The sequence below is a fragment of the Nanorana parkeri genome, unplaced genomic scaffold (genome assembly GCF_000935625.1).
Source record: "Nanorana parkeri isolate BGI_ZX_2015 unplaced genomic scaffold, ASM93562v1 scaffold2208, whole genome shotgun sequence".
NCBI lineage: Eukaryota > Metazoa > Chordata > Amphibia > Anura > Dicroglossidae > Nanorana > Nanorana parkeri.
Window position 1 is genome coordinate 165,133 of NW_017308476.1, and position 17,722 is coordinate 182,854.

The following is a 17,722-nucleotide window of genomic DNA, read 5'->3' on the forward strand; positions in this document are numbered from 1 at the left end:
ATAGTCATAATTTTATATATTTCCTTTATATACATATATATTCTTTTAATTGATTGTTATCATAATTATATACAGATTGGCACAATGGTAATATATAGCTGATGGTGTTTTGTGTGGCATATGATCACGACTCCAAAAGTTATTCCCAGTTGCGCGGGCTCCAGTTGCATGCATTCATTAATTTATAATTGTTTAAATTTGTATTCTGCTATTGTCACATGCTCTATCGGTAGTAAGAACACTGGAGTAAGGCTTGCTGACTGTCTGATCTCCTCCACTCCCCTTATTGGACACTTTCAGCACAGTGCCGTTACTAGGCTCCTCCCCTTGCTAAGATGCCAGCGTGTAGCTGGAACGGACATCGTCTCCTTGGTTTCCCTCCACAACAGCTGATCCCTGGCTCCTCCTCTGTAATGATGTCAGCCCCTAGCCCGGACACACACGGGACAATGACCTTCATGCATGCCTAAAATGTGGAATATAACATGGGTGTAAAAAAAAAAAAAAAAGGCATTGGTCATGAAGGGGTTAATGTGCATTGTTCAGCCTTTTGCGGCCCGCAAAACAGTACAAGCGTGACATAATGGCAGATCGTGGCTATATAATAGCCGCAAATGAGCGGAATCCGTGCAGATTAAAGATTTTAGTGTTTTCATGCCGCGCGGTCTTCTGCACGGAAAACTGCGTGGGAAATGCAAACGCTATATGCGAATGGAGCCTTATCAGTAAAGAATGTTAAGACCATCTAATACATGTTGACAGGGAAACCCAGACTCAGAGGTTTTGATAACGTTGACTGGTGAAGCTAATATTTATTGTACCTGCATGCATGGACAGCAATACAATACAGCATATTGGGTTCAAAATTGCTCTGACTGGCTAAGGTCCTAACACAATTACGTACGTTCTGAGTTGGGTAGGAACCTGACTATCTATGTACTTTAAGAGTAAATCTTCTTCTTGATGGCATCTGTAAAGGTGAGGATGACCATTCACACATGCTGTTTACGATTCTTCTAAGAGGACAGTTGTTGTAAACAGGAACCAATTTCCTTGTAAAAAAATTTGTAGGTAGCATTTTTGGGTGGGCATGACAAAAGGGGAATGCAGGATGTTAGGCAATACTTGATTAAAACTGATATGTTATAAGTAAAATGGCTGTTCCAATTTCCCCTTCAATGTAAAGTATCTTGACATGTATTTAGTAAAGATTAATTTACAAAAGGCCAGTAAACATCCTTTGTAAAGCACTTTGAGAAGTAAAACTGCATTGGATTAGTAGAGAATTAGGCTGCCTGTGGATTGTGCTGACTCAGCAGGTGACTACACTACCCGAATGGGTCAAGGTCCAAGGAGGTATGTCAATGCACAGAGCGGTTCTTGAAACAGAACACCAGTCACGTCTCCACCCCTTGATTGACAATGAGGGTGTATGATATAGTGAATCCAGCATGTGAAAAACTAAAGGTGCCCATACACCTTACGATTATCGGACGAAACTTTTCGTCCGATGATCGAATAGTCTTACGATTTTCGTACGACAGCCCCATCCTGCCCCGATTATCGAAAGATTAAATCAGCGGTAGTTAAAAAAAAACACCTGGACGACTTGCGGTAATTGACCGCAATTATTTTCGTTTGCGCATGCGCAGTGTTAATCGTACGACTTTTGACGGACGGAAACACCACCAACCATGCGAACATCGTGCGATCTAGCAAAGTTTTCAAACATGCTTGACCGTCAAAAGTCGTACGATTGCACAGTAATGTCGGTCGGGCACTGCTATGCACACATACGATTATCGGACGAAAAGTCGATCGCATACGAAAATCGTCCGATAATCGTAAGGTGTATGGGCACCTTTAGAGACACCCTCTCTGCTCTCCAAAGTTACTAACTCTCTTCCTCTCTCACCGTCCATCTTGTTGTGCTTTTGAAAATTAGAGTTGGGTGAGCTTATAGAATGCTGGGAATGTACATCAAGAGGTACTCTGTGCCTAGGGGCAATGTTATGGAGCAGGATGGGCCCTCAATCATACCTGGTGCAGAACACTCTGAAAGGGTTTGGAATTGGTAACATGGCTGCGATTTTAAACTTTTTAAAAAAAAATATAGGAAAACCAACACTTTTAACATAATTAATTTAAAACAATGTTGACCTTAAACGGAGATTCTTTTCTGAAACCTGAATGCAGCTCTAGATTACGGAGCTGTGTGCAGCTGTGTGTATGGGCCCATAGAATTTAATACAGCTGCATTCAGATCCACAGAAACAATATACATTACATATCTGAACGCAGTATAGTATGCACCTGTGTGCAAGAGTGCTAAAGGGATTCTAACCTTTTCCCGTCTTGTACAATAGTTTAAGGGGTTCCAAAATTAAATGATCAATCCACATTGAAAGGTTAAAACCCATACAAGTTGTATAGGGACCAAAAACATTAACCAGGTAGAAAAGTTAAAACTCCAAGCTCATTGTGGTCAGGGTCCCAGAAGATCCCTTTGATGGGGATTGACAGCTCTAATCCTAGCTAATATCTATCTAGACCACAATAAAAAGAAAAAAAAGACTATTCACTAAAGGTTGTAATTGTCTTACTATAGCTGTAATGTTCCATTTTCTTTTGTACACAACTGTATAGGACTTGTTAACAACCAAAATTAATTCAGCTTCAGTTTTTTTACACTGACGTGAATGAATGCATGAACTATAGAAGCACCAACTGTGTTACTTTATAAAAGAGGAAGTTGTTTTTTTGTACAGCTTTGTATCACTGTGTGAAAGGGTTGGATTTATACTGCTGACAGTAATAACTTCCTTCATCATCTTCAGTAACTCCCGTGATAGTCAGTGTAAATTTGGTTCCGTATCCTGATCCACTGAACCTTTCTGGGATCCCAGAGTGCACAGTGTGTGTGTTATAGATAAGAAGCTTTGGAGGTTGTTGGGACTTTTGTTGGTACCAGGCTAGAGAACTAATACCTCTAGGTCTAATTCTATCAATTATAGTTAGATCCGCGCTGGATGTACATGTGATGGTGACTGTCTGACCTGGGGACACAGAGATAGAATCCGGAGTCTGAGTCATCACAATCTGTCCACAGGATCCTGAGGATGGGAAGAGACATATTGATTATTGATAAATGTCTGTATATCTTCCTATCAATCCTGATGTGTATATGTATTGTACAATGTATATATGTATGTGCAGAGGATGATGGAAGGAGCCTCATCTCTCACCCTGAATAGAAATGAAGATGACGGCCAGCAGATAACTGTGAGAAAGCATCTTGATGTTACACCCCACACACATATATATGTATATATATATATATATATATCGGTCTACAGAGGAACTTACTCCAATCGAGAAAGTACAATTGTATCTATTTGTTTACAAGAGAAGTTGTGCCTAAAACACCATTTCCATGGTCAAGGGTGTTTCTGGTTCATAATGTGTCTTATAGAGGTGCTCTGAAATATACCATCTACATCAAATGTAATCCTGTTTTAAAAGTCTGAACAGTGATGAAAGATTTATGGTTATCTCTAGACCTCTTTATCAGAAAGAGGAAGGAGGTTTTTGTACAGCTGTGTATCACTGTGTGAATGGCGGGTCATACACTTGTTGACAATAGTAATCTGCTGCATCTTCTTCTTCTATGTTCACAATGGATAATGCCATTAAATAACTTGTCAGCCCCATAAAGGAGCAGTGTCGGTGATCCTTCTGGCTTATGTTGGTACCAGTGTACATAGTTATGAACACTAGTACTGGTTCTGCAAGAGATGGTGACTGTGGCTCCTGGAAATTCGGAGAGGAAGGATGGAGTCTGTGTCACTGCAATTTGTCCACAGGATCCTGAGGATGCGAAAGAGACATATCTATTATTATTATTTTTCATAGATTAATATAGAAATGAACATGGAAGGAGCCTCCTCTCTCACCCTGAATAGAAATGAAGATGACGGCCAGCAGATAACTGTGAGAAAGCATCTTGATGTTTGTGGAGTGTCAGATACAAAGTAGAAGACGTCTGCTGTACAATGAGATATATAGAGAGAGTGACAGGGGAGATGTTACACCCCACACACTGTGTGTGTGTCAGGGACCCAGGAGGGCCGTTCCTTGTCAGGTTCGCAGGTGCGGGCATCGGGCACGGGTAGCTCCTCCTCCTCCCCCTGGCAGGGCATCTGACGCTGGTGTGGCCAGTGCGCAGGTCGGTACGCAAGCGCGGACGAGCGAGCATAATGTGCGTGCGCGCCATTCCATGCAACAGGTGCTACTCAGGCTGGGGGAGGACTTCAGCCTTCACCACTTGCCCTCAGCCTTGTGACTGGACTCTGACAGGGGAAGCTTCCTGGTTGCCTTGATAGCCAGGGGGCGGTACTGGGTTCCCTGATTATTTAAAGCTGGTCAGAGCCTTGACTCATTGCTGAGTTATTCTACCACATGGTGAACACCCAGCTCCCTCCTGTGAACCCGTTGTTTGATTTGACTTCCCGGCTACCGACCCTTTTGCTTGACCCTTCGACTACGATTTCTGCTGCCCCCCACGACCCAGAACTGGACCTGACTCCCCGATTGGACCTCCTTTTGTACTGCAATTTTTGGACTTTGTTCGTCCCTGCCAAGGGGTTCCACACCTGGCCCGTTACTCCAGCCCTGACATAATAACTCAGCCTTACCATGGAACCCGCGGGACCTGCAGACGGTGTCCTTTCTTTGTCCGAGCAACTCGCGCTGGTGACGCAAGCCTTCCAGGAACTGCAGGCCAGCCATGACCACCTATTAGGGAGGATGAGTGCTCAGGAGCTGCGCCAGGCCCAGGCCACCGCACTACCACCCTCACCTCCTCCCGTTCCACGCCACTCACTGGAGGTGGTGAACAGTGAGCCAGCAGTGGCCCTACCGGAACGGTTTTCTGGAGACAGGAGGAAATGTCGGTCGTTTCTCATCTCCTGTGAACTACTGTTGTCCTTGAAACCCCGCACCTACTCGTCAGACTATGTCAAGGTACGGACGGCTATCTCCCTGCTCAAGGGACCCCCACAGACCTGGGCCCATCAGCTCCTGCAAACTGATAGTCCAGTACTGTCCTCTTGGAGCTCCTTTGTTTCCGCCATGCAGGCGCTCTTTGATGACCCCCTGCGTGCCTCCACCTCTAGGGGCACTCTCCGTTCCCTTCGGCAAGGAAGGCGTCCAGTGGAGGACTACATTACAGAATTCCGAGCCGCACTACTCAGCAACAACAAAAAGCTCAGGTCGATCGGAGACGCACCGAGAGTCCCAAGTACAAAAGTGGGGACCGGGTATGGTTATCCTCCCAGCATCTCAAACTAACCTGCCTGTCGAAGAAATTGGGCCCTCGCTCTTTGGGGCCGTTTACCTTCTCCACAATGGTGAACGAACGATGTCGCGGCGAAGCTGAGCCTGCCTGCCTCATTTAACATCCATCTGCCTGTCGAAGAAATTGGGTGGGCCCTCGCTATTTGGGGCCGTTTACCATCTCCACAATGGTGAACGATGTCGCGGCGAAGCTGAGCCTGCCTGCCTCATTTAACATCCATCCGGTATTCCATGTGTCACTACTGAAACCCTACCGTGCCAACACCCTTGCGGGCAGAGTGCCGGTGCCTCCTGCTCCCATTCAGGTGGATAACGATGATGAATACGAAGGCCAGGGGATTCTGGACTCCCGCAGGCGCCGTGGAGTATTAGAATACCTTGTCCACTGGAAGGGGTACGGGCCTGAGGAGCGTTCCTGGGAGCCAGCAGGTAACCTTCATGCAGACGCCAAAGTCCGCGCATTCCACCGGGCTCACCCTGATCGGCCATCCCAGGTTCGCGTCCGGCGGCCGCTCCTTGGTGGGGGGCTCTGTCAGGGACCCAGGAGGGCTGTTCCTTGTCAGGTTCGCAGGCGCGGGCATCGGGCACGGGTAGCTCCTCCTCCTACCCCTGGCAGGGCATCTGACGCTGGTGTGGCCAGTGCGCGTGCACAGGTCGCGCGCCGGGTGCATGCGTGGACGAGCGAGCATAGTGCGCGCGCGCGCCATTCCATGCAACAGGTGCTACTCAGGCTGGGGGAGGACTTCAGCCTTCACCACTTGCCCTCAGCCTTGTGACTGGACTCTGACAGGGGAAGCTTCCTGATTGCCTTGACAGCCAGGGGGTGGTACTGGGTTCCCTGATTATTTAAAACTGATCAGAGCCTTGACTCATTGCTGAGTTATTCTACCCCATGGTGAACACCCAGCTCCCTCCTGTGAACCCGTTGTTTGATTTGACTTCCCGGCTACCAACCCTTTTGCTTGCCCCTTCGACTACGATTTCTGCTGCCCGCCACGACCCGGAACTGGACCTGACTCCCCGATTGGACTATCCTTTTGTACTGCGATTTTTGGACTTTGTTCGTCCCTGCCAAGGGGTTCCACACCTGGCCCGTTACTCCATCCCTGACAGTATGCAAATACCGGGGAGATGGAAATGATCATTTTCAGATCAGTGATCTCTGCTGGGAAACATTGAAGAAATGTGAGAAGACTATAAGGTAAACTCCTTAATGGTTCAAAGATAGTTTTGGATTGTTTTGTCCCTGTTTTGAGAAATAAACATATCCTTGTGAGCTGTTTGTTTTGACATAATACTGTAGATTAACTGAGAATTTAAAGGAGAACTATGAGGTGAGTGCTGTCACAGGTCGGCTCAGTAGATCGGGAGGTGAGCGAACACATACCGGCGTTCGCTCACCTCTCGATCCTGTCACGGCTCACTGCCGTGACAGGGGAGGGGCTGGATTCCCCCCTCCCCGCTCCGATCCGCCAGCGCTGACTGGCGGAACGGACGTGGGAGGGGGCGGGTACAGCTGGCTCTGCCTTTAGATAGGCAGAGCCAGATGTCAGTCACGCAGCTGGGCGGATCCAGGAACAATTGTCAGGATCCGCTTCAGCTGCGGCGTCTCAGTATACTGCGAGCAGCTGCTCGCGGTATACTGCGGCGTCTCAGTATACCGCGAGCTGCAGCTCGCGGTATACTGAGCCTAGGGTGACGGGAGGACGCTAGTTTGTGTCCTCCCGTTACCCTAAGGAGAACTATGGGGAAATTACTTAACCCCATAGTTCTCCTTTAAGAATGGCTGCAGCATTCTTTTGTGTCTCCTAGCGGAGGATCAGTAAATATGTGTAATATTTACCAATCCTTCCTGTGCAGAACAAACACTGGAGTGATCACTGATCACTCCAATGTTTGTAAACAACTGGGGACATACTATGTGTCCCCAGTTATGAATGAACAGGAAGTGCTTTACATCACCTTCTGTTCATTTATAAGTTTCTGAATGGATAGAAGCAGCTCACTACAGAGGAACAGAGGCTTCTATCCATTCACAACTGGTTGATAGTAAATGTTTACTATCTCCAGTTTGTAAATGAATAGAAAGCCTCTGTACTAAGTGCTTTCTATTCATTCAGATCAGCTGCAGAAAATGAGACGGAGGACTCTGTGTCCTCAATTTATTTTTTTATTTCAAAAGTGTTATGTTGGAGGTTTGTTTCCCTGAAGCTCCCCAACAGTAAAAAATAAATAAATACATATTAAAAAAATAAAACACTTCAACCACCCCCCACCCACACACACACACAATAAACATGTGCAACAGTGCGTACCATATTGTGGTGTACGTCATGCACATGTGCTGGTGTGCATTGTTAGAACACATTGCAGTGCTTGCTTTTTATTAATTTTTTTAGTTTTAAAATAACATTCATTTAACTGTGTGGGAGCGCATGGAAAAGCATTGTGATGCATTGCCATGCATTGTGATATGCCGTGTTGCAATTAATTGTATGCCTGCATTGTTTTATCACAACACAATGCACAACCGGCACTGCAGATCAGGCATCACCACAACACAGATTTTTAACATAAGTTGCTTATATACAGTTTTGCGTTCATTTGTTTTTTTTTACCGGTTTGCAAAAAGGCACAATTTAACCCCTTAATGACTGGAGACGTACACTGTACGTCTCAATTGTGAAGTGCCAAAATGACTGCTCATGCACACCGTACGTGAGCAGCTATTCGGGACTCAGGAATGCTGGTAACCACTGATAATCAGCAGTAATCATTTATTATATATTCATACTCATATTTCACTAGTTCTCATGGACAACACACTTTTTTCATTTTTGTTAAATTATTATCAACCACCATTACCTTTTCCAAATGTATTACAGTTATTCTACATGAATGTCATGTCATCACATATTTAATTATTATTTATAAAAGAGGAAGGAGGTTTTTGTACGGCTCTGTATCACTGTGTGAAAGGGAGCTGAGCATATTGAAAACAGAAATATCTTCCTTCGTCATCTTCAGTCACAGCAGTGATGGATAGTTTGTATACATTTCCAGATCTGGAACCACTGAACCTGTCCGGGATCCCGGATGGACGAGTGCCTGCAGCATATATAAGTTGCTTTGGAGGTTGGAGGGGCTTCTGTTGGAACCAGGCTACTGCAGCACCTACATCAGTACTGGATGTACATGTGATGGTGACTGACTGTCCCAGGGACACAGAGATAGAATCCGGAGTCTGAGTCATCACAGTCTGTCCACAGGATCCTGAGGATGCGAAAGAGACATATCTATTATTATTATTATTATTCATAGATCAATATAGAAATGAACATGGAAGGAGCCTCATCTCTCACCCTGAATAGAAATGAAGATGACGGCCAGCAGATAACTGTGAGAACTCATCTTGATGTTTGTGGAGTGTCAGATACAAAGTAGAAGACGTCTCCCGTACAATGAGATATATAGAGAGAGTGACAGGGGAGATGTTACACCCCACACACTGTGAAGAAAAAAAAATTCGGTAATTTTTCCTTAATATGGTAAAAAATAAAAACCCCAGTGGTGAATAAATACCACCAAAAGAAAGCTCTATCTGTCCCCAAAAAAGGGTATAAAATTAATTTCAGTACAGCGTTGCATGACGGAATAAATGTCAGTCAAATTACCGCAGCGCTGAATACTGAAAAATGGCCTGGATGGGAAGGGGGTTTAACACCGCGGATGTCAACTGGTTAAAGAACAAAAATAAAATGAGCAATATGGAGGTGTTCCCAAACAATGGCATTAACACATAGGTAAATGTGCTTTGTGGTTACATTTACAATGTGTGTCACCCATATGTATACACAATGCCCAGCATAAATAAGTACACCCCAACAGATTTGTCAGAAAACCTTTACTTTACTATACTGTGGGGACCCCAGGGGTACACATGCGTCTGCCACACAGTCCGATAAAGTAAACAGCTTTTATTTTCAACCAAAGGCAACAGAACAAACGGCTTCCTTCAGCAAAATGGCAAAGTAAAAGGCTTTCTTCAGCAAAACATCAAACATAAAGCAAAAGTCTTTGAACAATCCTGCACAGCGTAGTGCGTTTTGGTGGTCGCACCTAGATCACAGGCCTCTGAGCAGCCACACACAGAGATCTTTCTGTGTGTCTCTCAGCTTCCACTTCTCTCTCACCTGCGTTCCCTTTTTAACAGGAAGGGCTATAGGGGAAGTGCCTGCCCTCCCAAATTAACCCCTTTTTAGGCCTCAGCAAGGTAGACTCTCCACAATACATTTACCTTTACTATACTATGAAATGCACAAATGCGGGCCATTGATTGCACCCAAGATTTGTTAATTTGCACACACAAAAAAAGTATTTTTCCTAACAAATTAATTCAAGACCATGTTGCAAAAATAAATACACCCCAATGAAAGTCATAGGAGCAAAGCTAAATTTTAGACAACAAAATCCTAATTAACAAGAATTCGACTCCAGGTGAGTATAATGATTCATTACACAGGTGTCCAGCAGACAGGTGATTATAACAAAGAAAGCCCCTTCCCATTTCCTGCTGTAAGTAATGGCCCCACATGGAAGAGAAATGTCACAAGGGCTGAGAAAGAAAATAATTGCTTTACACACAAAAGGTGAAGGCTACAAGAAGATCAGGAAAGCTTTACTTATCAGTCAGAATAATGCAGCAAAAGTGACAAAAAATGTAACAAAGATGAAACTGCAACCATCTCACAGAGACGTCCAGGCCGTCCACGGAAGATAACACCTCGACAGGAGCGTCTCCTGATGAGAAGGGTTGAAGAAAATCGGCATGCAAGTTCACTGCAGTTAACTAAAGAAGTAGAAAGCCAAACTGGGGTGACTGTTTCCCGCGACACAATACGGCGTACACTGCAGAGGAATGGCATGCAAGGGTGTCGTCCACAAAGCCTCTCCTAAAGCTCATGTACAAAAAAGCTCGCCTACAATTTGCCAGGGCCCATGCTGAAAAAGAAGAAGACTACAGGGACTCTGTACTCTGGAGTGATGAGACCAAGATCAATTCAGTAGCACTTACAAGTCTACTCCTCACCACCCTGTGACTGAACAGTAGAAGAAGGTGGATGAGCTCATCTCTCTGTCACTATGTTCTCCACTCCAATCAGCATGCATTTTTTGCACCGCAGCACTATTATTGGCTCCTTGTGTTGTATGTAAAGCAAATTTGTTTAAGTTTTGAATAGGATGGGGGAGGGTTACACCCCCCAAGTCAGTACTTAATGCTGTCTGTGCCCACTCTAAGGCGATTCCTCCTCCCTGTTTGTCCTGGTGACCATTGTCACTGAGGCAGAAATTATGGGAAAATACAAAATTTAAGAGCTGTCACGATAGCAGATGGTGAGCAAAAAAAAAATCCTCCAATGGAGCAACTGTTTGTATGCCAATTGTCTAAAATTGTTAGCACATCTGCCTTGCAGCACTGGGGGTCCCCTGTTCAAATCCCGATCAGGACACTATCTGCAAGGAGTTTGCATGTTCTCCCTGTGCTTGTGTGGGTTTCCTTCATGTACTCTGGTTTCCTCCCACACTCCAAAGACAGGCTGAAAGGTTAATTGGCTCCAATCTAAATTAGCCCTCTATGTATGTATGTGAGATAGGGACCTTAGATCGTAAGTACCTTGAGGGCAGGGGCCAATGTGAAAAGCGCTGCATTAAAAAAATGTTGGTGATATGTAAATACCAATAATCAATAAATTGGAATGTTTTCACTTTAGAGAAAACATAACTGGGAGATAGTTGTCATCCCAAAACATGGTGTCTGTACAAAGACCTTCATGGCCGGATCAACCATTAAACTTTAATAAAAGCTGCATGATGAAAAGAGAACAACTTTTTATATCCTGATATTGTGTTTTAGGGTGACGCCTTTCCATTGCAGGGTTCTATCGAGTCACCTTTTTGTGTGTTAGTAAGCTGTGTGTGTCTCCACAAACACACAGACACAGCAAAGCAAGACATTCCCTGCTCCTCCCTTCTCTAAGCTAGTAAATGGCCAGCCAATGGAGACTGCTCTGTCCATTGTGATCTTGAACTTGACATTACGTTCAGGGAAGCAGAGCTGGGAGAGTGGGAGCCATTTGGAAACATGATGACTATAAGTTCTCAAGAGAAAATGTAGTGAAATACTTTTTTTTGCTATTGAAGAGTATAATACTACTTTAGGGATTTCAAATATGTGGGGAAGCAGTAGCAGAACAGTAACTGAACTCTCCAGCAGCATAATGTGATATGCTGGAGTCTGATTTATTTTCAGATAAATGTAATAAACTAATGTTACACCTGGGAATTACACAGTCCTGTCTTGGCAGGGCAGGAGATCTGATCTTGTCGTCCATGGCCCAGTAGCACTTACAAGTCTCCTCCTAACCCCCACCCTGTGACTGAACAGTTACAAGAAGGCAGATGAGCTCATCTCTCCGTCACTATGTTCTCCCCCCCAATCAGCATTTTGTTTGCACTCTAGCACTATTATTGGCTCTTTATATTGTATGTAAAGGTAAATTAATTTAAGTTTTGGACAGGATGAGAATGGGTTAGACCCCCCTGTCAGTTCTTAATGTTGTTTGTGTCCATGCTAAAGAGACCCCCCTCTGTTTGTCCTGCTGACCATTATCACTGAGACAGAAAGTGACTGGGAAAACCAAAATTTAAGAGCTGTCACCATAGCAGGCTGTGAGGGGAAAATCCTCCAATGGAGACAACTGTTTATATGCAAAATTGGATTATTTTTTTTATAACATTGGAGAAATGTTCTTTCATTTCCTGTGGTGCCTCAGGGTCAGGGAGTTCAGGGAAGCCGAGCTGAAAGAGTGGGAGACCATAAGTGCTTTGGGCAAAAATGCAAAGAAATACTCTGCTGGTCAATGTATATTTGTTTGATCTGGATTCATTATTACTAAAAAAAACTTTGATAGTTTTAATGCTACTTTCATTTATGTGTTTTTGTTGAATTTGGCTTTAGGGCATATTTTAAGCGCTAATTTAAAGACACTTAGGGGTCTATTTATAAACAATTTGCATAGCTATTCATCCAGCAAAACTGCATGTATATTAATTCTGTGCTTGTTAACCAGCTTTTGAAATAATGGGACAAAATTGAATGTTCTTATCGTATATTGTACACATATAAATATAACAATTGCTACTACGGGGACAGCAATGATCACATTTATATGCTCATTCTTGAATTGCAACATTGTGTCTCTGTTACTAACATGTAATTTGGTGATCTTTAGTTCTATCTAGTGGCCATAATGTGGTATTTTCCTAATTCATTCTGTTTTTTATTAGTAAACATTTAACCAGAAGAGAACTTTGCCTAAGAACATTCGATTTTACTGCATCCTCCCAACAGCTGGTTAATGCCCCCAGAACAAATGTGCATATGGTTTCTCTAGCTGTATAGCTATGCAATTTTATTTATACATAGACCCTTTCATTTTTTAATGTTCCTTGTATCATAAATACTTTTCATTTTTTTTTTAACAACACATTTTATATTTATTTTTAGAATTGTTACATTTTACATCTGCTGATCTCTTGCAGCCTCTTTGCAGCCACTTGCTGTCTTCATGTATTTCAGCAAATACATATAATTTCTCTGGGCTTTCCAGACTCTTCTATTTGAAGTTGGACGAGAGAGTCTGCCTGACCTATAATAACCAGTTAGGATTCCAGCTGATATCATTTATAAAATGATGCAGATATTTGAGTAGTTCTCATGGACAGCACACTCTTCATTTTTGTTAAATTATTATTTTTGTTCTGCTAATGATCACCATTACTTTTTCAGAAATGTATTACAGTTATTCTACATGAATGTCATGTCATCACATATTTAATTGTTGATATTAATAAAAGAGGAAGGAGGTTTTTGTACGGCTCTGTATCACTGTGTGAGAGGATACTGATCATGCTTCATACAGTAATATCTTCCTTCATCATCTTCAGTTACCGCAGTGATGGATAGTTTGTATATATTTCCTGATCTGGAACCACTGAACCTGTCCGGGATCCCAGATGGACGAGTGCTTGCACTATATATAAGTTGCTTTGGAGGTTGTTGGGGCTTCTGTTGGTGCCAGGCTACCCAGCCACCTACATCAGCACTGGATGTACATGTTATGGTGGTTGTCTGTCCCGGGGACACAGAGATAGAATCTGGAGTCTGAGTCATCACAGTCTGCCCACAGGATCCTGAGGATGGGAAGAGACATATTGATTATTGATAAATGTCTGTATATCTTCCTATCAATCCTGATGTGTGTATTTATTGTACAATGTATAGATGTATGTGCAGAGGATGACGGAAGGAGCCTCATCTCTCACCCTGAATAGAAATGAAGATGACGGCCAGCAGATAACTGTGAGAAAGCATCTTGATGTTTGTGGAGTGTCAGATACAAAGTAGAAGACGTCTCCTGTACAATTAGATATATAGAGAGAGTGACAGGGGTGATGTTACACCCCACACACTGTGTATGCAAAGTTATGGAAATCTTGTGGTTTTCATTTACTTTTTCATTTGCATGGATAAAAAACAACAACATTTTAGCTATGAAAGATTTTGTGTAAGGTAGTCCTGACTGCTCCACACTGTACTCTGTGGTGTACATTACATACTTGACAATGTTTTATTTTGTCTTAACAGTTGGTTGCGCTGTAGTCCCAACATTTTTAATTTATAAGGTTCTTTTTCAAAGTAGGCTCAGACAAAGTGTCAGCTCTTTGTCTGTATTCTGTGTAGAGAAAGGCATATGTGATGAAAGGGTTTCATATTTTCAAAAATGATCCTTCATGCACAGGTTTAAGTGTCTGTGAGACTCTCACTTGTGACATTGTAATGAAGGGATATTTAGTGGACACAAGGACTGCAGCACACATGTACTGTGTATACAGCAAATAGGCACAGACTTTATTTAGCCTAATATTCTATATAATGTACCCACAACCACTTTTTCCTATGGCAAACTTTGCATGCCACAGCTTGCCTTCACTTCTAGGTCTCCTTTTTTCTCAGATGAGAGGCATGACCACATCTCAAGCAAGTGATCATTGTCCCAGATACTGAGCCACAGATAGCTCCTCATTTCTTAGCTCCATTCCCCTGGAGCTTAGGCTAGTCTTAAATGTGTTGCTTTCTCTTGTTCATCCCATGGGCTGAATTATTTGATTCTCCCATCCATACTAAACAGCCTGGACGGAGGATCTTCTCTGACATTTACTGTGTTTAGACAGCCACAGCACTTGCAGCTGTCTAAATACCTGAATAGTCACTACATCTCTGTGGATGCAGCTTCTGCTAGGTTGACAATTTCCCACCCAGCTCATGTGATTATGGCTCGAATGTTAGATGGTTCAACAGGAGTTGGAAGACATTTGGGTCATATATAGACTGCTTTAAAGGGCCCCAACAAGAACAATGGCACCACCACAGGGATTCATCAGACCAAGCCACCTTCTTCCATTGGGTGCATGTAATATTTTTTTAAAAATGAAACTAATCTAAGCTCAGCACACTTCTGTGCCGAAATGAATGAACGCCCATGCACAAGTGCACAGCTAATTTTTCTCTCCACCAGCCAATCAAGACACCTAAGGAACCATCTGCAGGGTCATTTGCCTTGCGAATATCTGTAAACGTTTGCTCTGTGCAAATATGTCAAAATAAACATGTTTAAGTTGTTTTCTTTACAAGTGCAATTAATTTTCACATACTTTTATGTAATATCACTTTATAGCCACTAGATGGTGCTAACATTCCATATGAAATAAGTATTTATTTGCTATGCTCCCCATCGCCATCTTTTGGCCATAATGCAGTATTGCATTAAAAAAATTGAAACTACATTGCGTTGTAAATAACCAGCTAAAGAACATTTGTTTTGCCATATATGCACACAGATCGCACATTCACACATATTTGCATAGTGAAGGGCCATGTGGATAGTTTATAAATCGACCCTGAAGTGTATGTGAATCCTTTTGTTGTATACACTCCTGAAGCATATTCCTAAAGCTAACAATGCAAAATAAATAAATAAATGGAATCCTTTTTTCCCTCTAGTCTACAAGTGGTCTTGTGACTGCTATTCAGAGTTATATCATTGGGATCTGAGAGGTGGGGTGGAAACCAAGAGCAGTTGTCAATCACTGGCCTATGGTCATGTCACGTGGGATGTCACTGGATTGAAGGAGAATTATGAGGTGAGTGAAATACACTCATCCCTATAATTTAAGCCAATCTGTGACACTGAAGCTGCCATAAGTTGGCTCTAATGATCGGAAAGTCAGCGAACACATACTGCCGATCGCTGATTTCCCGATCCTCTCCCTGCAGAGAGCGGTGACTGTCAGTCATTCCTCCCTGTAGGGATTCTCCCCTCTCTGTTTCTCCAGCACTGACTGGAGGAACTAATGGGGGGGGGGGCACAGTTGGTTCTGCTTCTAGAGAGGCAAAGCCAGCTGTCAATCAGCCAGCTGGAGGGATCGTGACAGTTTTGTCGGGATCTGTCTCGGCTGCGGCACTGCTCTGAGCTCTCAACATATAGCAGACAATAGCCAGCTATATACTGAGCTTTGGGTCACCCAAGGACATTAGTATATGCCCTCCTGTTATCTCTGAAGAGAACTATGGCAAAAAAAGGTTAGGTCATTGTTCTCTTTTAAGTCCTACTGCTCCCTTTCAATGTATTACTCCACAGCTGCTGTCCATCAAGCTGAGCAGGGTGGGCAGAGGGCAAGTCGTGGGCAGAGGGTGGGCAGAGGGCAAGTCGTGGGCAGAGGGCCGGAAATACAGGACTGGCAGGATCACCACATATTTGCTGATGAAATTTGATGATAACAAATACAGCACATATACAAGAAGTGATGCTGACACAGAAATACCATAATGGGATATGAGTGGAGAAGGGTAACATACTGATAAGGAGGGTAGAGCTGAGTAATAACTTATCACTGTATTGCTCATACCTCACAAATGGCCTTCATTTGGAGAGACCGTCCCTCACTTGCAACTAAATCCCTCTGTCCCTCTTTCCTTCTCGGATGTCCCTCTTTTTCATCGAATATATAGATATCTACTACCATCTACTAATGGTTCTATTTAACCACCAAAGGGTTATTCTGCGCTAAAAGCTGCATCCTAGCTCTTAATTTTCTAGTTTGCTGTTTTGAACAGCCAGAATAAAGGAAAAGTAATGGTGGAAAACAACAATTCTGGGTTTAACCAATCATTTCTGGCATATGAATTGTTAATGGTGCATGTAACCGGGGTCATGGCAGAGGTGTTTCTATTGCCTAAATACATTGTACTGGAAGGTGTCCCTCTTTATCTCAGAAGGTTGGGACATATGATGTTGCTGCTTCTTCTTTCATTGTCCAATCAGCAGGTTTGGGAATGTTTTGAGCAATATTCTTGATCAAACTTTGTTGCTGTTGTAGTAACAAACAAGGACCTGTGCTGTCTGGTAGGGGTGGTGGGGGATTTTGATAATAATGCTGCCTGCTAAAGCTACAAATCTTTGATCACATTAAACATTTTCTATGTTTGTAATTCAATAGCTTATTTATCAGCTTACCTTTAGTAAAGCTTTAAACAGTTGCATTGGTTAGTTACATTCATTTGATATACTTTGAGGCCCTCTAGTGGTACATATATATATACACTGAGTGGCCAGTTTATTATGACCACCTGACGTTTGTGGGCAAATTAGCTATAATTTCGCACTGAAGTTGCTCGAGGGCCAGACCATTATAAACAGGGAAGCAGGTTGTTTACCACGACAGTAGAAGTGATTTGTTTCTGAAGATACGGGTAAACAATGCGATTTAACAGCCTTTGAACGTGGGATGATTGTTGGCGCTCGGAGCCATGGAGCGAGTATCAGCAAAACAGCAGAATTCGTTAAATGTTCAAAGAGTGGCTCATTGTTAAAGTGTTTAAAGACTGGACTGTCAGCCGAAAATCTGGGTCTGAACGTGCGAATTGTGGCCGTCAGCGACTAGTCAATGTTAGGGCAGAACGGAGAGTGGCAAGACTGGTACAAGACAACAGAAGGGCAACAGTGCAGTGTCAGATTCCTCGCATCACCTTTCAACATCTCCTGGAGTCACGAGGCGGCCCAACTGCTCAAAAAATGTTAAAACACTTTTTAATCAGAGTATAGGATATAGAGGTTGCACAGGCCTGCTAACTCCTCCAGGATGGCACATCAATATGTGCCATTGCCAGAAGGTTTGCTGTGTCTCCCAGCACAGTCTCAAGAGCATGGAGGAGATTCCAGGACACAGGCAGTTACTCTAGGAGAGA

At 43.3% G+C, this 17,722-nt stretch overlaps 1 gene segment (V, D, J or C); it reads right to left on the reverse strand.

Moving 5' to 3' along the window:
- LOC108801064 overlaps positions 1 to 13,832 on the reverse strand; it is a 25,369-nt gene extending 11,537 nt beyond the window's left edge. Inside the window, 2 exon segments of the V gene segment in view lie at positions 13,497 to 13,608; positions 13,741 to 13,832. Of these exon segments, the coding sequence occupies positions 13,497 to 13,608; positions 13,741 to 13,789 (161 nt within the window).
- Positions 13,833 to 17,722: the final 3,890 nt, after the last annotated feature.